This window comes from Dermochelys coriacea, chromosome 1 (assembly GCF_009764565.3).
Source record: "Dermochelys coriacea isolate rDerCor1 chromosome 1, rDerCor1.pri.v4, whole genome shotgun sequence".
Taxonomy (NCBI): Eukaryota; Metazoa; Chordata; order Testudines; family Dermochelyidae; genus Dermochelys; species Dermochelys coriacea.
In genome coordinates, this window is record NC_050068.2 from 334,378,362 (window position 1) to 334,401,960 (window position 23,599).

General features: G+C 41.3%; 1 protein-coding gene across 2 annotated transcripts in view; it reads right to left on the reverse strand.

The window, feature by feature from the left end:
• PCLO (piccolo presynaptic cytomatrix protein) overlaps positions 1–20,991 on the reverse strand; it is a 548,662-nt gene extending 527,671 nt beyond the window's left edge. For both annotated transcript variants that reach the window (XM_038373536.2, XM_038373500.2), the window contains exons 1-2: positions 20,550–20,991; positions 13,025–14,222 (exon numbers count right to left, since the gene is read on the reverse strand). In XM_038373536.2, the coding sequence (XP_038229464.1) occupies positions 13,025–14,222; positions 20,550–20,779 (1,428 nt within the window). In that variant the 5' untranslated portion in view covers positions 20,780–20,991. The remainder of the gene's footprint in view (positions 1–13,024; positions 14,223–20,549) is intronic.
• Positions 20,992–23,599: the final 2,608 nt, after the last annotated feature.

The window sequence follows — 23,599 nt, forward strand, 5'->3', positions numbered from 1 at the left end:
AAGGAGTACTTGTAGCACCTTAGAGACTAACAAATTTATTTTGAAATAAAAGAAATGCTATTTTAGAGGCAGGGAACTGACTACATGACTTGCTCAAAGCCTCACAGGAAGTATGGCAGAGAAAAGAATTGAACTGTGCTCTTCCAAGTTCCAGGCTACAATCCTAATCTCAGGACCACTCTTGCTCTCTTCTTATGCCCCCATAACTGTTTTAAGAGAGGAGAGCAGAACAAACACACCATTGTTTTCTCCTGAAGGCTATCTGCACAGTTGTGGTTGGGGCTCCAGAGGATTTCAAAAAGGACATGTCAGGCCAGAGGAAGAGGAAGATGAAGCCAGGAAAACATCTGCTTCACATGGCATTCCCCATGCTTTTCATTACTACTCAGTTTGGCATGGTATCCTGCATGGCAACAATTTCCAGCAGGAGAGTTAGTTCTGTTAATTACAGCATTATCTCCTACTCCTCCCTCCATACTCTCTATTCCAGGGGTGGCCAACCTGTGGCTCCGGAGCCACATGCAGCTCTTCAGAAGTTAATATCCGGCTCCTTGTATAAGCACCAACTCCGGGGCTGGAGCTACAGGTGCCAACTTTCCAATGTGCTGCGGGGGTGCTCACTGCTCAACCTCTGGCTCTGCCACAGGCCTGGGCACGAGGATGGCTCCCCAATACGCCAACCTCTTCATGAAGAAGAATTTCTGGACAAATGCACCACAAAGCTAATGATATACCTGGGATACATCAATGATAATTTCATCCTCTGGACCTTAAGGTCCCTCATAGATTTCCACCATAACTTCAACAACCATCGCCCATCTAAAAAAACTCTCTTTGGCACACTTCCACACCAGCATCAACTTCCTGGACACCAAGATCAGCTCCACGAATGGAACCCTACAGATAACTATATACAAAAAACCCAAAGATGATCGCACCCATCATCATAGATCCAGTAACCACCCCAAACACACCAAGAAATCTGTTATCTACAGCAGTGATTCTCAAAGCCAGTCCTCCACTTGTTTAGGAACAGCCCCTGGCAGGCCAGGCCAGTTTGTTTACTTTCTGCGTCCGCAGGTTCGGCCGATCACAGCTCCCACTGGCCACGGTTCGCCGCTCCAGGCCAGTGGGGGCTGCAGAAAGCAGCACAGGCCAAGGGACGTCCTAGCTACCCTTCCCGCAGGCAGGGGCTTTCCCTGAACAAGCGGCGGACCAGCTTTGAGAACCACTGATCTACAAGCACTCAGATACCACAGAATATGCTCTGAGGAGAAAGTCCAGGATATACACCTTAAGTTGCTCAAAAACACCTTCACTAAACAAGGACACTCCACCAGAGAAGTAGATTACATCATGGAACAGGTCACCCGAGAGAACCTGTTTCAATACAGAAATAAAACCCCCTTCGACTGCACACCCTTAGCTGTCACCTACCACCCCACACAGAACTCATATAGGGTAGCATCAAACAACTACAACCCATAGTTGATGGGGACCCCATCCTGAAAGAAAGTTTTCCTGAACCCCCTCTTCTGGCCTTCAAACAACCTCTCAATTCCCCCAAGCTCATCTTCAGAAGCTAGTTCCTAACAGACCAGGATGCACCAACTCAAAGCAGCACCATACCCTGACAGAACAACAGATGCAAAACCTGTAGAGTGCTACAATGATTAACACCCCACACAACATACCTTTTAGGACACATACACCAGTCACAACATGTGGTGTACCTCATCCAGTGCACTAAATGCCTCAATAGCAACTATGTGGGTGAAACTAGACAATCACTACACTCTCAAATGAACTCACACAGGAAAACGATAAAAGACAAAAACACCCTACCACCTCTGGGTGAACACTTTTCATAAAGTCATCACTCAATATCTGACCTATCAGTCCTCATCATAAAAGGAAACCTGCACAACACTTTCAAAAGACAAGCCTGGAAGTTTAAATTCATAACTTTACTAGACACTAAAAATCAGGTTCTGAACAGATGGATTTATGACTACAACAGTCTGTAACCCACTAATAATCCCATCCAGCTGTTTCTCCCCCCCGCACCCCTTTCATTTCCTTCCTATGACTGGAGGGGTGTTAATGGGTCACTTCACCTTATATGGTCCCTTGAAATATGCATTAATTACTTTTGGTAAACAATCTGTTCCACCTTGTATTTAGCAGTGACACTGAGTTAGCTTCTGAGACCTGAAGAAGAGCGCTGTGTAAGTTTGAAAGCCTGTCTCTCTCACCAACAGAAGTTGATCCAATAAAAAAAAAAGTTACCTCACACACCTTGTCTCTCTTACCACCAATAAAGACATTTAAAAAAAAATAATGGATGGCCTTTTAATTTTATCAAATGCTTTCTTCTCCATGTGATATAATTAATGGAAAACACAGCACCTAGTTAAGCCCAGTCTGATTCTAGTGTCCAATTAGAGTCTAAATAAATAAATATGAGTCCACTCTGTACCGCAGTTTGCAATATATTAATTTAAGCACCAACAATGTTAAGTGCCTCTATATCCTGGGTTTTCTTTTTACTTTCTGAATCAAAATAAAGCTTTTAAAATAAAAGTTAATGGGTAACTCCTACAACTGAATGAAGAAAGAAAAACATAGGGATTTTACCTTTTTTTTTAATCCCTCTGTTTTAGCCATAAATTCCTCCCAGGCATTTCACTGGAAGGAATTAAGTGCCAAAAATCCAAAACCATTGTAACCAATATATTTCATCTTAAACTCAGAGAACTGTAGTTTGCATGTGTTTTAACTGGAGGAGCTGTACATAAATTATGTTAAGAACTGCATTTTATCAACTAAAACATATTGAAGTATGGGCCTGATCATGTGTCTGCTGCCATCAAAGAGTTTGCTATTGACTTCACTGGGAGTAGGCTTGGGCTCTATCCAGGGCTGCTCTTCTATATTTTTACAGACAATGTAAAATTTGTGGGAGGATGAGCACCTCTTCCCCTCTATTCAATGACCATCATAAAAGGAGAAAGAGTGAACAGTCAGAGCAATGTCTCAGGGCAGCAATGCCCTGACCCAAATCCCAAATTCTTTTTATGTTATATTTATTTTTTCCCAGAGCCAAAAAGGGCCAAATCCTCTAGTAGAGTGTGGCCTCCCCACTGGTCTGATGTAAACAGGCACTAAAGCTAGTGTAATTGGCCCAGGAACGATCATCCCAGTGGATTCTTTGGTGGAGTAGAGGCTCCTATGCTACACCTCTTCTTCTTTATGGAGGAGATGGTATGATGGGATAACATAATTTTGGCAATTAACTGATCTTTAAATATACATGGTAAATAGGCCCAATGGCCTGTGATGGGATGTTAGATGGGGTGGGATCTGAGTTACTACAGAGAATTCTTTCCTGGGTATCTGGCTGCTGAATCTTGCCCATATGCTCAGGGTTCAGCTGATCACCATATTTGGGGTTGGGAAGGAATTTTCCTCCAGGGCAGATTGGAAGAGGCCCTGGGGAGTTTTCGCCTTCCTCTGTAGCATGGGTCACTTGCTGGAAGATTCTCTGCACCTTGAAGTTTTTAAACCATGATTTGAGGACTTCAATAGCTCAGAAATAGGTGAGAGTTTTATCGTAGGAGTGAGTCTGTGACATTCTGTAGCCTGCATTGTGCAGGAGGTCAGAGTAGGTGATCATAATGGTCCCTTCTGACCTTAATATCTATGAATCCTCATCTCCTAGCTCTCTGATGTGATATTATGCAATTTCAAAATAATAAGCAAACACTAAAATATATTTCACAGACATGCCCTATGTTCAGAGAAATAATAACAGCTTTCTAATGACTGTACTAGTTAAAAACAGGAGCTCCAAAGTCAGTTGATTCTCTATTTTCTAGCAATACCATTTATGAAGAGTGACCATGAAAGACAAACCTGTACCATCTTATTCAACAGCTCTTCTTTCTCTGTCCATCAGAGTCAGAACTGCTGACTCCAGTGACAAAAATACATATTTATCACTTTCATGTTTAACTTTCCTTAGCCATACAGAGACACCACAGCTCAGGATGACCTGGATTCTACTCCTCCTTGTGCATTATCAATAGAATTGTTACACCTGTTGAAGGCAATGGACTTGCACGGGTGTCACAGAATGCTTTAGCTGACCTGCAGAGTTTTTATTACTGTGGATGACCCTGTATGATTTTAACTAAAACATATTGTTTTCCAGTATGGCTGCAAGGGGGGAAAAAAATCTTTAAATTTCAAATTGAGCACATTTGAAACAACATTCATTGAGACACAATTAAAATATAGCTATTCTAACAGCCAATTCTCAGAGCAAAGCTACATTTTAAGATAATGAAACAAATTATCATTTACACTAAGTCTCCTAGCAGTGTAAAGGAGTCTTAAAGTGTATATATAACATAAGCGTATGTTCCCAGCGCAGTGTAAAGATTTATGATCCCTTTACAATGCAGGGGATTGTAAAGTAGCCTCAGTGTAAATGAGAATCAGGTCCAATGTATTTAAAAAGGCCCAACTCTGCACCAAAGCGTGACCTAGAAGTCAATTCCCAGCATGGGAACAAACACGTGTTTATGGCTCCCAAATCCTCCAACAGGAGCCAGAGACAGGAATCTGAATTTGATTTATAGAATACATTTCTACCTAGATAACATTAGGCCCTTAAAAATGCAAGTAAGCTATAATTCTATGCAGTATCATGTATGCTGGTAAAACATAACAGATAAAACTCTAAGTCTCAGAACCCTGGTGTGGGCAAAGAAGGAATAGGTTCAGCTCCAGCCCAAACACAACAAGGATGACATGGCCATTCTAAACTCAGGTATGTAATGTATCAGTTACGTAAGCCTTTGCATCAGATGACTGGAGGGTAGCTAAATGTAATGCCAATTTAAAAAAAAAATGTTCCAGAGGTGATCTTGGCAATTACAGGCCAGTAAGCCTAACTTCAGAATGGGCAAGTTGGCTTAAATCATAGAAAAAACAGAATTATCAGAAAGATAGTTAAACACAATACGTTGGGGAAGAGTCAGCACAGCTTTTGTAAAGGGAAATCATGCCTCTACAAATCTATTAGAATTCTTTGAGGGGGTCATTCAACAACCATGTGGACGAGAGTGATCCAGTTGATGTTATGTACTTGGACTTTCAGAAAGCCATTGACAAGATCCCTTACCATAGGCTCTTAGACTAAGAAGTCATGAGAAAAGAGGAAACATCCTCACATGGATCAGTAACTGATTAAAAGATAAACAAAAGGTAGGAGTAAATGGTAAGTTTTCACAATGGAGAGAGGTAAATAGCATGGTCCTCTAAGGCTATGTACTGGGACAACATATTCATTAATTATCTGGAGGTGGCAAAATTTGCAGACGACACAAAATTACTCAAGACAGTTAGGTCCAAAGCTGACCATAAAAGGTTACAAAGGGATCTCACTAAACTGGGTGACTGGGCAAACAAAAAAGCAGATGAAATGTAATGTTTACAAATGCAAAATAATGCCAACTATACGTACAAAATGACAGGCTCTGAATTAGCTTTTACCACTAACAGTATAGAACACAAACTGTTAACAAGTAAAAGTTTATCTGTTCTGCATAAAAAGCATCCAACCAAGTGAATATTACTGGGATTTGACAATAGATTATCCCTTCTGTTCAAAGAAGGAATCATCCACACTTCCTGCCCAGTGATTACCCAGAAAACAGTATCCCAAATCACATGACCTGATGTAGTAGTAAATTACAGTTGCTGGGCAACAATAATACCAGTGCAGATGGCTCACTGCAGCCGATATCTTTAGCTTTGCAGATTAATTTATAATTTACTTGTGTTAAAAACTGGACGGAAGAGTTTCCTGGGCTAGTGGTAACTTGCTTAAAAGCCTTTTAGAGTATTTTCTATTTAAAAGGATCAGCCTATATGTTGGAAGGTCAGACATTTCTTGCCGTACACTGAGGATCGTTCAACTTCTTAGTTCTCTCTCTTTTTTTTTTTTTTTTTTTTTTTTTGCATTAAAGAAACTAGAAGCTACAGGACAACAATGTTTTTAATACGAATCTGCCCTGAATTAAAAAAAGTACTAATGTAGACATGTAAACTTCCTCTGATAAAGAATAATGGAAAGTGCATTGCATTCTTAAACAGGAATACTTCAGAACAGAATAATACTATTGTGTACGTACTTAGCACTTTTCATTTAAGGAGCTCATCAATTCTTCCAACAAATTCCACTTAGTGTAAAAATATACACTATATTCTACTTTAAGAGTATCTTTTTTTATAGCAAAGTAGAATTAACGGAGTTACACTAGAGATTAATTTGATCCAAAGTACCAAATTATTTCAGTACACAGCAATGTGTAAACTGCAATTTAGTAACAGTGAAACTCCAATCATTCTGTGGAAAAAATGCATTTTATTATTGGAGGATTTAACTGCAGATATTTCATTTTAACACAAGGAGATAAGAAACGTTTTAGATAAGTGACTAAATATTTTTTGGGTCAGATCCTGATCTCTACTACCATGGTGTAACTCCACCCACTTTAATAGAGTAGCTCTGGCTTCACACCAGTGTAACTAAGAGTTGAATCTGATAGGATATATTTAGATACTAATAAATAAAATAAATATATAATCTTGACCTGATTTTTTTTAAAACTTTCATTTTATCTACACCTCATACTTATAGTTTATGAAAGGATTCAAACACTTACTACTTTTCTATTTTGCACTGCCTTCTTCATGTTGCCATCAGTAATAAATACTCTTCAGGAACAAGAGTATTTTATAGAGGGCTTGCCATGTCAAAGCTATTTCTACTACTATAATAAAGCCTAGACTTGGAGTCTAGGATTGTAGCCTTATTTTTGTTTACAGTAAGTTTCTAGTCCAGGTCACTTTCTGGTTCTCATGCACTAGCACAATGCTGCAGTTTTTGAACTGTAAGCATTTCAGAGAATACTTAGATCTAATAAAAGGCTGTCTTCATTAGCATTTGTCAAAAAAGAAAATGAAAACACTTCTAGCAATACCATATTAGGTTTATACAAAATGGTGTGCTTTTAATGCAACATTATGCTTGTGAATTCAAATTCACAAAAGTCATAATAAAGGTTCCCCCAGGAATGGAATGTACTTATCTGGGTGGGGCTCGATAAATTCATGAGTGGGACTATAGGTTCCCTAGGACAGCAGGGGACTAGATTAGATGACCCAAGAGGTTCCTTCCAGTCCTATTTTCCTCTGAATAACAAGATACTCCCTTGTGTAAGAACAGTATTTTGAACTATTGTATGTACTTTTAAATGAGTTTCTTAATATAGATGTGCAAAGCAGATGAGTTATAATTGCAGTGGATATATCATCAGTGAGTTTCCTCAATTTCTCTGTTTAAATTCTTAATACGTATTTAACATGCACCTTACCAAACCATCCCCTCACCAAAGACATGGCACAATAAAATATATAAACAATGACAAGTATTGGTAAATAACTATTATGTATCATGAAGAACATTCCAATTCTGTAACAAAATGGAAGTAGAAGGTAACAGGAAAGTAGAAGGGAAGAGCAGCCATATTACACCACTGAAAACATGTGGAATGGGTTATTGAAGGTCAGAAGAGATGGACTGAAATAGATTAAAGGTAGAATGAATTTTTTGAAAGTAGCAGGATCTCTACAGGCATATGGTATCAAAGAGAAGCCCATGGAGGAGATCTGAAATATATAACTAGGGTCTACAACATTAAGAGTTCTAGAACTTGAGTCCATCTGCCCCTTTATAGACATCCCGTGTAACGAACATACAGGTGCATTATCTCAGCACAATCCCTAGCTGCATATGCGTTATGCATCTTCTTTAGTGGCTGGTTCACAGACGATGACAGTCTGCTACAACTACCAGCTAAAGGAAAAAGTATAGAAGTTCATGCATTTTGGCAAAGCAAGTATTTAAACATATGAGTAGTGCTTAAACGATCTGGAGGTGTTGGGTTCAGTCCTCACTGATGACCTGTGTTGTTGGTTTTTACAATAGGGAATATAAGGAGGAAAATAAAATGAAGGGGAAAAATTCCAAATGATTACACAATAACACACATAGTTAGGAAGCTGGTTATTTGAGGGACAGTCTCATTCTCTTTTCTGTGAGATTCAAAAGTGTGTATATGAGAAATAGAATGGAGGACCAAACATCAACTGTGTTTAGATGATTTTTTTTACCTTATGTAATTGTTTCTAGGCACTCATATAACAGTGATGAACTGAATATAAATACCTGGACAGATTAGAGAGACATACGTTGCCAGACACTATTTATGGTGTGTTTTCAGTTTAGAATATGCTGCACAAAACAGAAGACAGACAATATCTTGTCCAAGACATTTGCAATGTAAGTTAGTTCAGTCACATGGTGCAAATGACAATCTGATCTCCTAGCAGTACAGTGTCACTTTTGGGTTTGGTTACAAAGTTCTCTATCGTGAATTGAGGTGGATAGGTTTCATATAGAATATGAATTTTAAGTAGGGATTTAAATGGAGAGGGTGAACCTCTGGTGTTATTTTGTACTTTCTTCTGTGCTGTCCTGATGCCTGGAATGCACTTCTGGAGCTAGTCTGCATGGAGCTTCTGGAGCTAGTCCTTATTCAACGCTCCTCTTCAAGAGCCACTTCTGTTGCGATGCCTGCAAGAGATCTGCCAAACGTAGGAATTGCCATACTGGATCAGACTAGTGGTTCAATCTCCCATCATTGACAGTGCCCAGAACCTGATGCTCCAGAGGAAGATGCAAGAACCCGTGCAGAAGGCAGTTATAGTGGTTTACAAAGGAATAGTCGGGGAACTAAACACGGAAAATCCTCTGTTACATCCGCAGCTCTTCCCCTTACCTTTTGTTCATCTGTTTATTTTTTCATTTAGAATTGTCATTTTTTGGGAGAGGGACTGTGCCTGAATAAGAGAAAGTTCCAAATGAAAGAGGTATGAATGAAGAACATGAAGGGGAGCACGAGAAACTTAAATGTTATGCAGCAGGTGAGAAGTCAAAGAAGGGATTTCATTAGGTAAATGGTATGATCTGAGTGGTGAGAGGGAATATTATTTTAGCAGCATTCTGGAGGGACTGGAGAGTAATAAGGATAAACCAGGAACAAAGTTTTCACATTAGTCACAGTGACAACTAAGGAACAAAGTATTGTTTTCAAGCAGTATGGTGAAAAGAACGTATGAGATGTGGTATAGGAAGAAGCAGCAAGTTTTGGCAACAGCCTGGGCATTGGGTGAAAAGAGGGATAAGATGATGACTTTGAGCTTAATAAAGGAGGGGAGAAGGGCTCAGAGGGGGAAGATCAGGAGTTCAGGTTTTGTTATATTCCATTTCAGATGGCCACAGAACATCCAGAATAAGATTTCAGCAAGATTGAAGATGAAAGGCTGAGCAGATGGGGAGAGGTAGATATGGGAGTCATCAGCATAGAGCTAGTAGCTGACTAAATTAGAAGCACTTCTTCATTTATTGAAATGATTGCACCGTGAAATAAATGCCTTACCCATGTTTATTTCAAAAGTATGATATGAAATTCAAATGTCCTTTTACATATGTATGCAATCGGATGTCTTAAAGGCAGCTGTATTTATTGTCTCAACATATTGAATTTCATACGCAGGCATAATGCCTACTTAAAAAGTTAGTGGAAAATCAAAGATTTTTCAAATACTTACAGCTCTCTAAACCAGTTTGGTTCAAATACATTGAAGGCTCTTAACTATCTTCATGGAAAGCTGATATTTTAAACATAAACCAACTTTTGAACTATCAGAATCCCACTAAGGAAAACAAAAGAAAGACAGAAGGAAAGCTTTGAACCATGCTCCAATAACTGAATATAAAATGGGCCAAAGAAATTTTATCAATTGGGCATGCCGAACAAGCAGGAGAAATTTCAACTAAAGTAGTTTTTTCTCTTTCCCCCCTGTACCAGAAAGCTGCAAAGGCTTGAAAATAAAGGTTTATAAGAATTTGATCTTTGAATATAGCTAACATCACTACTACAGAGACAAGGTGGGTAAGGTAATATCTTATATTGGACCAACTTCTATTAGTGAGAGAGATGAACTTTTGACCTTACACAGAGTTCTTCTTCGGGTCTGGGAAACTTGGTCAGAGTGTCACAGCTAAATACAAGATGGAACAGTTTGTTTAGCATAAGTAGTTAACACATACTTCAAGGGACCATTAAAGGTGAAGTGGCCAATTAAAAGGTGAAGTTGGTCGAATATAGATATTACCTCACCCACTTTATCTTTCTAATATCCTGGGACCAACAAGGCTATAACAACACCGCATATAACATCACTACTGTCATACTATAATATTTCCTGTGGCTGCTTAAGGATTTTTGTTTCTAAACACTTTCTAGACTATTCTCTTGAAATCAATTATTCCAAACCTAGACAATCATCCAATTATTTCCCTGTAATTTGATGCAGCACCACGGTCCCACCCAGCTAGCTAGACTCAGGTGTGGGATTGTGGCAGTAGAGGTTCAGGGTACCAGTGTTTCTCCTTTGACCCCCATTAAAGAACACTCCTGCCTAAAAAGCCCCATATAACATTCTCCAGCAGCAGTATTCTCTGGTCACTCCTCTTGAACATGTCCTGCAAATGGCCCCAGAACCCACCGGCAGTAAAGCACAATTCACACCTCTGCTAATCTAAGGGCATGGCTATATTTGCAGATGTAGAGCGCTTTGAATTAAACCAGCCTTCGTAGAGTGCAGTAGGGAAAGCGCTGCAGTCTGTCCACACTGACAGCTTCAAGTGTGCTGGCGTGGCCACATTTGCAGCACTTGCAGCGGCATTGGACATGGTGCATTATGGGCAGCTATCCCAGCATGGAAGTGACTGCAATGTGCTTTTCAAATGGGGGTGGGGTGGAGTGTGACAGGGAGTACGTTGTGTGTATGTGGGGGAAGAGTGGGTTTTTGGGGGGCTGAGAGCATGTCAGCATGCTGTCTTGTAAGTTCAGACAGCAGCAGACCCCCCCACCCGCTCCTCTCTCTCTCTCTCTCTCACACACACAGAATTCCACACTAATGGTTGCTTTGTCTCGGAGGAGATAAGCAGTTGGCTGTCAGAAATGGAGCTTTCAAAGGGCATCAATCCTACAGTGATTCAAAAAACAATGACAAAAGTGGCCACTTGACTTAAGGGGATTATGGGATGTTTCCAGAGGCTGATCAAAGAACAGTAATGCAACCATCTTATCCACACTGGCACCACAGCGCTCCAGTGGGGGCGCAGCAAACGTTATTCCACTCACCAAGGTGGAGTACCAGCAGTGCTGTAGCTGCAGCGTCAGAGCGCTCTACGTGCCTCGCCAGTGTGGACGAGTAGCGAGCTAGTGCGCCCGGAGCTCCTTTATTGTGCTGTAACTCGCAAGTGTAGTCAAGCCCTGAGAATTTGCAAACATCAACTCCAGTGCAACCTTTTATATCCCAGGAGTGGACTCAAATGAGCTCTGAACTCAAGTTTGTATCCTCTGCATAGAGGTGCAGAGAGTTACCATTGTATAACTACAACAAACCTTTTTTATTATATTTCTTTATTAAAAAAAGACTGCAAACCAATAAATAATCAAGGTTGACAAATGCGAACTACATGCCATTTGTCACCAGGTACCATCCAAAAGTGCTACTCGTACAAGATGCGCATGTGAATGAGATGTATCAATTATCAATGTTCTTTCTTGTTGTCGATTGTAGTCTTTATATACAATACCAAAGCTAAGCACAACTGGTGACTTTTTCTCCAAATTCATGTTGAAGTTCTAGTTGTTGCCTAGTTCAGGCTTCTTTCCATTAGCTTTCCTTCCAATTTAAAACAAACAAAACAAAAAAAAAAAAAACACCCGAAGTCCTCTCTAACATCCTCTCTGGTTACTTCATGACTGGTTTGTTGGGTTTTTCTTTGGTATCAGTTCTACTGTGCTCAAATTTCTAGGTGATGCCAAAAATGCAGGCACTGAAAACATACAAACCCAAACTGCAAAGCAACTTTGGGAAATTAGAGTAATGGGGGTTTAAAAGCAACTAAGAGGGGTCCAGATATTAATGTGAATTCCCATGGAGAGGTTGCACACAACACAAATGTAGTATAGGGGTTGTTAATCAAGCCACCACACACATCAAATTAAATCAAGTTCATTTTAAAAATACTGTCCAAATATTATTTTTATTACAGGAGTGGAGATCAGGGTTGGGAGTGGAGATAGTCCACAGAAGGATTACTCAGCCTTAAGGAATGGTCCACCTTACTGAAAACAAATTGAAAACCATCAAATTACAAATCAGCCAGATTCTTAACTGGTCTACACACCTGTGAAGCTCCAAAACTGCCAATCTAGACCACCTGAGGATCTGACCCTGTATCCATTTCAAGCACAAATTTCCACGTGTGTGACTAATTGCTCCAGATATTAAAACAAAAAGATTTTTTTTTTAATTCTAATTTATTTTTTCAACATCTGGACTGCTTGTTTACTTTTGCACCTTCCTCAGCAGAGATATTGAATACAAGCTAGTCAGTGTCACTTTTATTGCTTAGTCATTTCCTATATCAGTTTATCTTTCTGGTTCACAGACATCAGCACGAGACTATGGCATCTGAACTACAAACACAGCAGGGGAGTGTTTAAATCAAAACAAAAGCAATTGTTTTAAAGAAAGGTTCACATTAGGTTTTGTCTTATTATTTCTATGTCAGTCATGCTTAGGAACCCCAGTCACAGATCAGGACCCCATTGTGTAGAAACACAGAACTGTCATTCCCCTCCAAATGAAATGTGAACTGTTAGCCTAAACAATCCGACCTTCTCCTTTTAACTGCTATAACCAGCCAACGTGATGCATTACAAACCATAATAGCTTCTGGACTTAGCCATAGTGAATTTTTACCCAATTTTGGGGCCTAGAATGAAAATCAATGTTAGACACTACTCACCTCTGTTATATGTGGATTGGGATTAAAGCCACACAGGCTGCAGACCACGGTTTGACATTGTGTGCATGTATTGTAATTTGCCTGTTCTGGAGTGTGCAGCAGCAGTTCAGTGCTAGTGCAAAGAGGACAGAAAGTTTTCTTTGGGGCCGATTCAGCAGGTGTGGCTGCAGTTACTTGTTGTTGCTGTGAAGGTTTACCAGTCCCTGGTTGCTGGCCTGATAGTTTTGTAGGTCCTGGTTGTTGTGATGGTAGCTTTGCAGGTCCTGCTGGCTGAGGGGATGGCTTCCCAGGCCCTGGCTGCTGAGATGGTTGTTTATTAGGTCCTGCTGGCTGAGGAGATGGCTTCCCAGGCCCTGGCTGCTGAGATGGTTGTTTGGCAGGCCCTGCTTGTTGAGGCAATGTCTTTGCAGGACCTGCTTGCTGTCCTGGTTGCTGAGATGGTTGTTTTGTAGGACCTGGCTGCTGTGCTGATGGCCTTCCGGGAGCTGGTGCGTGGGATGGTGCTCTCGCAGCATCTGGCAGCTGTGGTAATGTTTTGGTCGGGCCTGGTTGCAGTGTTGAAGGTTTTGCAGGACTCTGTTGTTGAGGTACCTGCTTTGTGGGTTCTGATTGCTGGGGCTGAGTTCTCTGTGGCCCTCGTTGTTGAGATGGTTGTTTTGCTTGTTCTGGTGGAGGGCCTGTTAGCTGACCAGGCTCTGGTTTCGGAGCTTGCTTAGCTGCCCCTGGTTGCTGCTGTTGGGGTGGCAGTTTGGAAGGCCCTGGTTGCTGGGGTGCAGATTTGACAGGCTCTTTTTGCTGAACTGTTGGCTTTGGAGATTGCTGTTGAGTTGGATGCTTTGCATGCCCCTTTTGCTCCTCAGGCTTTCCCTGGTCCTTCTGAACTGCTTTTTGTTTCCTGTTGGCTTCTTCCTGGGCTGCATCGGAGTCCGATATCAAATCAAAAGGATTGAACTTGTTTACGACTGAAGTGACTGCACTTAATGGATTGGCCTCAGAGAGGAAGCTAGGCATCATACTTGGCTTCTGATCTTCTTTAAAATCAGTCCTGGATTTAGATTCTCTCAGACTAGTGGAAGAAGGGCTCCTTCCAGGTGACCGTTGTTCTATCTTCAACACATCTACCGTTCTGCTTTTGCTTAAACTGGAGGGAGACTTACCTGGCTGTCTTGCATAGTGGTTTATATCAAGCTCAGGATGTCTGTGGGGAGAGAAATACAGTAAAATAAAAATAGTGAAAAAACTAACTATAAATTAGTTGTAATTATTGAACTCTTTGGAAGAGACTTTTTTTAAAAAAAATAAAGAAAAATAAGATAGGAAAAGTTAAAGATTATGGCCACTGAATCTTCAACTGCTTAACTTCAAGCATGTGAGTAGTCCTCAATGGGACTATTCATATGAGTAAAATTACTCATGTGCTTTAGTGTTTGCAGGATCAGGGCTTATTACTACAAGGATTATCATATTTTTTTTTGTTCCAGAAACATTTATCTGAATGTTTAGTTGATGTCTGATTTAGTATTTAGAAACTAATCTAACAGAAGAACCATCCTTATCCAGAGAATTTTCTTTCAGAAGTCTGAAGCACTACAAAATTAAGCTGTGATTTTCCATTTCATCTAAACCCAGATGACTAACTCTTCACAGTATCTCTTGGGGTGTACAATTCAAACATGGAGACAAAAAGAACAGTAAAAGAGAGAGGTGTTTCATGATCAGCAGATCAAAGCCTGGCCATCAAGGAAAAATACTCACATGTTACAAAATATTTATATATTTGTGCTCTGGCTATTTGTACCTACTTTTAATGGTGTATTTACAACTGAATATGCAGCAGTGATTCAGGCACCTAAAATCCCAATAGATCTAAATGTAGAGATCTTTTATTACAGTATTTACACTGACATCATGAATAAGAAAGAAAAAGTATTTTCATTCAGATGAAGCACAAGCTAGCTAAGAGAATCACTTTTTAGCTTTTTCATTAACAGCACTGAAACTATCCCTCTGTCCTGCACCTAAAAAAACCAACAACATAATTCATCTGACAACAAAAAGATATCTGTCTTATTCTGCAGGGTTTTTCCTTCTACATTTCTCATTTTCCTTTGTTTTATAATAGAATATAGAAGGTTAAGCTAGGGAAAGAAGGGAGCCAAATCCAGAAAATACCTAGAGGTGTAGTATTGTGTTTTAATTGTTACTCTGTTCGTTTGTACCTAGAGGGGATGATATTCTATTCAGTGCTATTGTATTTTAGCTAAAGGGTGACACGTGATGTTCTGTTTTGTACCATCATTTAGTCTTTCCTGGAGTATGTGATATCTCCTGTGCCATCACTGTGATCAGTTTTCATACATCTCAAGTTAAATATAGTCCCACATTTCCAAACATGTTATTTCTTAATGTACATCATGAAAATCAGGCAGTCATTCATTACAGTTAGCCTATTAAAGAATCTGAGGTCCATGACTACAATAAAAACAAACTAGCAGTATGATCATTTTTAATTAAGGGTTACATCAGAACACTCCCATAGTTATAAATAGTAGTAACATGCTACACTGGATTTCAAACAGTTAATATTACTATAAACACACAACTTTAATTCGTGAATATTTTGAGCTTTCATTCAATCCCTGATGACAATGAACTACCCTAAGAAAATCTATATGGTAGCCATTTTGGTTCTCAAGATTCTAGCAATTTGCAATTTCACATCAATCCTGATTTGCTTTTTAAAAAGTTATCCAAAACAAGGGTGTAGGGAAAAGGATTCCCATGGATGGCTAATTGCTTTTATTGTCATCACATTAACTAGGGCTGCCAGTTTTGATTGGATATATTCCTGGAGATTTCATCACGACATAATATTTAATTAAAGATTAATCTTTAACTCCTGGAGACTCCAGGCCTATCTTGGAAGGTTGGCAACCCTAACATTAACTCTGACTAGAAAGCTGCTTTCAGTGCTACACTTTGTTTTTTCCCCCCAGGATAGCCACATGGATTATTGGGAGTTTTATTACATTAATGTATGACCCATTGAAGTCAATGAGAGTTGTTTCATTGACTTCAATGAGTACTTGATTGGGCCCCTACTTACCAGGAAGAAAGGTATATCCAGCATGGCCCAACCATAAACTGAGTCTATACAATGTTTGCAAATTTACTATAAAGCTTTTGCTAGCTGCCAGTCCGGCCGATCTTAGTTTTAGTTCCATGCCACTTTGTGGTACATATTGCATTCATCCAAAGATGTAGTGCTTAGTGAAAATGTATAGGCTTTTATACTAGTAAAGGCTGAGTATGGTTCTGGTATTAATGCAAGAAGTTTGAAAGTTTAGGTTCAAAACAGCAAGACCCTAAGAGAAAAAATGGAGGTATGACCATTAACAACTTATGGACATAAACACTGCCTAATGGCTGAGAATATTGAATATTGAAACAGAATCTGAAGTTTAGATCAGGAAATATGAGGTAATTACAATTCCTCATGCATGAAGTCAGAAGAAATTAATATTTAAAAAAAATCAACTAATGATGATGTTTCCAGGGCTAACCAATTGTGAACTTTTTAAAGTGGTGTACTCATGAGAGAAGCAGTCAGCCTCTGCCACTCTTATCTGTGGAACACAGATCTCTTAGAACAAGGAACACTAACAAAATTGGCTAATGAGACTAAAAAAGCATGAACTGAAAAATTACTGCCTGATGATGCCAGATCACATGTTTACTGTGCAGACCAGATTTGTTTTGCCATTCTCCATAAATGAATGTTTCTATGTGAAGGAAACAGACTGTACCTAAACTGTGGAAGAAAATGACTTCGGAGGACAAATTTATTGAAGACTTTTACCTCCGTAATAATAAACCTGGATTTAGGCCTTTTAGTTTTGGGCACGAGTGTGGGAGCACAGTTTTTCTAATATTTTCTACACCCATATAAGAACTGAGTTTTAAGAACAATCAGTTATTGTAGTCACATATTGCCTTTATAGTTGTTGATATTTCTGTAAATCTCAGAACTTAATTTTCATTTTTGTCTGGTAGGGAATTTCCTGTTGCCAAACATTTTTAAATGGGGAGAGGAACTCCATAATTTTTAAAGGGAGGCTGTTTTTGAGTTGTCAGGCCCAAAACAAACCTCTTTTCTTCACTCCCCTATGCCCTGATTCTTTTGTTTCTCTTCCTCATTTAGGCCGTGATTCAACAAAGCACTCAGTTTCAATTATGCAATTATTACGGCCTGATTCAAAGCTCGTGGAAATCAATTGGAGTTTTACTACTGATAGCAGCAGGCTTTGGATCAGGTCTTTAATAGCCTGAAAATCTTCATGATAAAATTAGTTAAACCAAAAACTATACCATCAATTAAAATTAATTTCTTTGAAGCCAAAAATAAATTATTAACAATGAACACTAATTAAATAATCTTTCATATTTACAGAAAATACATGTTTACAAAAACATATTTCTGCTGGGCGGTGTTGACTTTCTTATAGTCAGTATAATCATGGTACTGACAAAAGACTATTTATTCTGGAAGAATAAATGCAATACTTACGAAGAATGGTTCTCAGGCTGAGCTACTTTCACAGCATATACTCAAAATACAACAGCAATTTTTTTTTGCCAGTGACAGGCGGTTGCTAAACTATTTAATCACATACATAAAAATTAAGTTTACCTAAAAATGAAGTGGCTGTGCTAGAAAGAGATTTGATCATCTAATCCTTTCTGATGATATGGAACAGATCTTCCGCTAGTGTAAACTGGCATAGTGCCACTAACATTCTATGGAGCTAAACTGATTTCCACTAGCTGAGGATATAGCTCATTGTGATTCAGTCACAGTTTGCAGGCTATGAACTAAAAGTTGTCTGATTTTCTTCAGAAGTGCTGAGCACCCGAATCTCCCACCGAAGCTAACCGGTGCTACAGTTGTTCAACACCTCTGAAAAATCAGGTCAATTTTATTTAGGTGGCTCATTTTAAGTATTCAGGCTTGGAAAAAAATGGTTTTAGTGCTTATAATAAAATGGTTAAAGTGTTATAATATGCATTACTTGCTCTTATACCTGCTGCTGCATTTCCAGTGACTTGAAAGCATGAAGCCTCTAAAAATACATATAACTACAGCACTTATTTTGTGCAGGTGAAGGGGAAAACTCTGTATACTACTACTACTTATATTGCGTGCTATGAAAAAGTCAGTAGCTGCAAAGATGTGCCACACAATGGTATATGGCATATCAGTTCCCTGTTATAGAGGAAATAACGGTGGTAGCTCAGAATCTCAGATACACTGTATAACAGTTGGTATATGCTGTCCTTAGTATGGCAACCACTGTACACTGAAAACAAAACATTTGTATAAAACAAAAATCTAAAAACCAGTGCAGTAAGGGCACCATAGCAATGTGATACTGTGCAGATACTGAGCCTAAACTTCAGCATCACCACCTGAATCATTTCAAAATGAAACTGGAACAAGCCGGTTATGAATGTATCGTTGGGAACAATCCTGCATTGAATTGATTAGATGACTTAAAAGCTCTTTTCCATCTCCAATTTCTTAGCTCACATAGGATTACTCTTCAAAGCAACAGCCTCCAGAAGAGCAAAAAAGTTTGAAGCTAAGGAATCTCAGCATCACTAAACTAGTCAGTTGCTTAAGTCAAAGTCATTGTGTGCCTGATCCAAAGACCATAGTAGCCAACTGAAGGACTCCCATTGAAATCCATGGATTTTGGATTAGGCTCTCAAAAGTCAGGCTTCCCACCTTTGTCAGAGAATCCCAGCAGCAGCAAAGAGCAAGTAAAGCCAGTGAGCAAGAATGGATACTTGGTAATACCGATAGGCATACAGATGCTGTAGTGATGAGCACCAGTACAAAACTCTGAGATGGGTAGATGTTAACACAAATCATCTTTTTACTCAGCATAGGAAAGCACACCTGATTATTAAAATGTTAAATTTACCAAATACAGACAAGTTTTATTTTAATGTAAAGTGAAATTAAGTTATACAGCTATAACAATCAGCTAAGGGTTTCCAGTTATCCCAGAACATAATTTAAGGATAACAACTGTCAGCAGATATAAAGATGTGGCCAAGTAAAATCATTTTAGCCACCCCTAACAGTGTAATGGGAATGTTTATCTTCCTTTGTCTTGGCAGATTAACTTGAAAACAATAAATTTCTAAAACCTGTGTGTCTTTGTGGTATCCCAAACTGCTACACAAAAGGGAATTTTGAGCTTGATTATGCACCCCTGGAGGAGTCCTTTTTGGATTCAGTGGGGGCCAGGGCAGGCCCTAAATTAGCTATCGAATTATATTCCACACAAACTTTCATTATTTGTCCATTCTTAACAAACATACAAGAAATATCAGATGAAACCTCAGTTTCAAACAAAATGGAGACAAATTCATCCCAGGTGTAATTTCACTGACCTCTGTGGAATTCCTCTAAGGGTGGGTTTGGTCCAATCCTCCTTTTTTGTGTTCTCTTAGCATTCACTTATACAAGCCTGATATTATATAAACTGAATTGGCATTTATCTGGGGTGAGGATAGTACACCACAAGAACCTGTGCAACAGGCAGTCAAAGGAGTTTCCTTTTTGTAGCCCGCTTCAAGACAAACAACACACCCAGCCCTGGAAATTGTAGGCTCCAAACGAGCCATACCTGGATTGTGGTCCTGAGAAAAGGGGAACTTCAGTACCATGGACAAGGGAAAGGGAAAGCTCCAACTTCCCTGACCATAATGTGAGTTAACACTACTACTGAATTACTAGCACACAAAGATAAGTAGTATTCCCTTTTGGGGCAAGCAATGGATTTGGGGTAGGAGGCACAATAAGGAAGTAAATTGTTTTAGCTTTTAGACATACATGAAGAGGTGAAGTCAACCCCACACAAGACACAGAATCTGACAATACAGTCCATTTGTCTTTCCCCCCTCCCCCCCACACACACAAAAAATGAGAAAAGACATAAGGAAGGACTATATAGGTGTAAGCTGAGAGCCTCTGGTCTTTGACTATCTATATAAATCAACTGTTAACTGCAGAAGCAGATTAAGGACTTTCAAATAAAATAATGCCCTAGAGTTTAGGAAGATTCAGCGAGGCTCCATCGGTCCAGTAGCAGCCGCTACAGAACTGCGCGGTGTGGGCAAAGCTCTCCTGGCTCCCAAGCTAGCTCGGGGGAGGGCATCCCAAGCCCCTTTATACCCAACCCCCCCCCCCCAATTGTTCTCATCTGCAAACCTCCGGCTCCCTTGCCTCCGAAGCTAACCAGCCCCGGGTCTGGGCCAGGGAGGGGGGTGGGGGAGGCGGATTATTCCTGATGATTAGAAAGCCTCGGAGTGGGGGGCGCAGCCCAGGGTCCGTACCCACGCTGCCCTCCCCGCCTGCACCATGCACCGCCCGCTCCTGATGCAATGCACCGGGCTCGCAGGGCCGCGGCCGCAGACCCCCACCCCGCCGGGAAGAGGGAGAGGGGTCCCGGCGTGCCTTTGCATGGGAGGCGGCTCCGCGCTGGCCGTGCCGGGGAGGTTCCCTTTGGGCAGCCCCTGCGCCCTTGACATGACAGCGGCGATCTGTCTCCTCTCCTCCTCGCTGAGCTGGCTCAGGTCCGCCTCCACGCCGGCTGCCAGCCTCTGCCCGCCGCCGTCCCCGGCCGCCCGCCCGTCGGGGAGCCCGGCCAGCGCTTCTCCCCCCTCCAGGCTCGCCTCGTTGCCCATGGCTGGCGGGCTCGGCTCCGAGGCGCAGGCTGGGCGGCTGCGGCTCCGGCTCCGGCTCGGCTCGGCCCCGATGGGGAGCGGGGCAGTCAGTCCTCGGCGGCGGGCGCCGCTGCCCGCATGGCTCCGGGGCGCTGGCTCCGGCGGCGGCGGCGGCTGCTGAGGCGAGAGAGCGCGAGCGGGCGACGCCAACCTAGCGCTGCCGCCGCCGCCACCGCCTCCCCGCCGAGCGCATGCTCCGTGCCGCGCGCAGGTGCCTCCCCTCCCCCCGCCGCGCGCACTCACTCACTCTCTCTCTCTCTCTCACAAACACACAGCGGCGGCCCCCGCCTTCCCCGGGCAGTTAAAGGAGACGCGGAGTCCCAGTGCGGGCCCCCCCCCCCCAGACACGCGAGACCCACACCCCCAACTCAGCACCAGGCGGAAGTGCCGCAAAAAAAGCTGCATCTGGCACTGGACTCCAGACAGTGTGGGGCTCCCCCCACCCACAAAAACCCCACCCTGAGGCATAGGCAGCCAAGTGTAGATGCTCCAGATACATCCCAAGCCCCAGAGCCGGAACTAGGGGTGCTGCCACACCCCCCGGCTTGAAGAGGTTTCCGTCCTACACAGAGTAGGTTCAATGGCTCTTAGCAGCCCACTAGAATAATTGTTCCAGCGCCCTTGAGTGCAGAAGCAGCAGCTCAAAAATCCCAGATCCCCCCTTCTGGGTTCTGCGAAATGTTGGCCCCATCTTACAAATTCCACAGCTGAGAAAGGTTTCAGAGTAGCAGCCGTGTTAGTCTGTATTCGCAAAAAGAAAAGGAGGACTTGTGGCACCTTAGAGACTAACAAATTTATTAGAGCATAAGCTTTCGTGAGCTACAGCTCACTTCATCGGATGCATTTGGTTTTTTCCACCAAATGCATCCGATGAAGTGAGCTGTAGCTCACGAAAGCTTATGCTCTAATCAATTTGTTAGTCTCTAAGGTGCCACAAGTACAGCTGAGAAAGGGATCACATTTGCAGCTCCTACTGCAGTGCAGGGGGAGGGACAGCTCAGTGGTTTGAGCATTGGCCTGCTAAACCCAGGGTTGTGAATTTAATCCTTGAGGGGGCCATTTGGGGATCTGGGGCAAAAAATTGGGGATTGGTCCTGTTTTGAGCAGGGGGATGACCAGATGACTTCCTGAGGTCCCTTCCAACCCTGATATTCTATGATTCTACCTTCAACACCTGGACCCTATATCACCCCAGGTTTTTGTTGTTTTTTGTTGGTGGTGTTTTTTGAAAGCTGTTGCAGTGGGTTATGTCAGGGCTACTCTCCTTTCTTTATGGTGAAGAATTTAGAGGGGAGGGGCTAAAAATTGGCTGTATCCACCTGCTGGCTCCATATTGTCATGGCACTTTTGCATGATGTATTAGAGTCTGGGTTTATTTTACTTTATTTTGATGCACTGGGGCATTTAGACTTGCTCACCCTTATGGCATTTTAGGGTGTTATGAGTTTAGTTACTGTGTGTCATAATGCAGCATCGCGAGTGGCTAAAAAGTCCAATTCTCAAACAATAGTCCTTGCCATGGATGATGCAGGAGTCAAGTGCAGGGCTAGAGGATGAAGCCAGAACACTACTCGCGCCTGACACCTGCTGTACTTTCCTCTTCATACTTTTCACTTTCTTCTTTCTCAACCACCTCTCTTCAAGGTCTTTGACTCCTTTGTGCCGCACAGCCCCCTATTGCAACCTATTGCTCGCCATGTCTTCCTAGTTTGTGGTGTTGATGTTGAAAGTTTTCATGTCCTTTTTTGCAAATGTCCTTAAACCTGAACCTAGGTTGTCCCAGTGGTCTTAGAGCATCCACAAGTTCTCTCTATGGGAGAGCCTTTGGAAGGTATCCATCTTCCATCTGGTACAGATGAGCAACCCAGTGGAGGCATTTGTGTCTGAGAATAGAGATTAGACTGGGTAATTTCACTTTCTCAAGTACTTTGGTGTCAGGGTCTTTGTCTTCCACTTGATATTTAGAATATGGCAGAGACAATGTGTGTGGAAGGTATTTAGCCTTCTCTCATGCCTGTTGTAGGTAGTCCAGGTCTTGCCACTGTACATCAACATGCTCAAAACACATGTCTGGTACACCCATATCTTAGTGTTCAATATCAGTTTTCTGTTATCTCACACACAATTTGGTCAATTAGCCAAATATGGTGATTGCCTTTCCAATGCAAGTATTAAGTTCATCATAAGAGAGATTATCTGATACAACTGATCCTAGATAACAGAACTTGTGCACAACTTTTAATTTGGTGATAGCTATTAAACTTCGGGTGCAGCCAACATACCTTGTACCATAAACATTGTCTTCTTCAAATGTTCTTCTTCTTAGAATCATAGAATATCAGGATCATCTCCTGAGGTCATCTAGTCCAACTCTCTGCTCAAAGAAGGACCAATCCCCAATTAAATCATCCCAGGCAGGGCTTTGTCAAGCCTGACTTAAAAACCTCTAAGGAAGGAGATTCCACCACCTCCCTAGGTAATACATATCAGTGCTTCACCACCCTCCTAGTGAACATTTTTTTCCTAATATCCAATCGAAACCTCCCCCACTGCAACTTGAGACCATTACTCCTTGGTCTTTTATGTGGTTAATATTAATATGTTGGCAACAACTTTGTTTGGTACAATGGAATTTCCATAATGAAAGTCTTATTTGGCAGCATACAAGCACATGGTCTGTGTCACAGTCTACACTGTGAAAACTGGAAGTATGGAGAACATCCTGTAGGAGCTTTCCATAGGTTACAATTAAATCTGGTGCCAGATCTTGAGTGTCTTCAC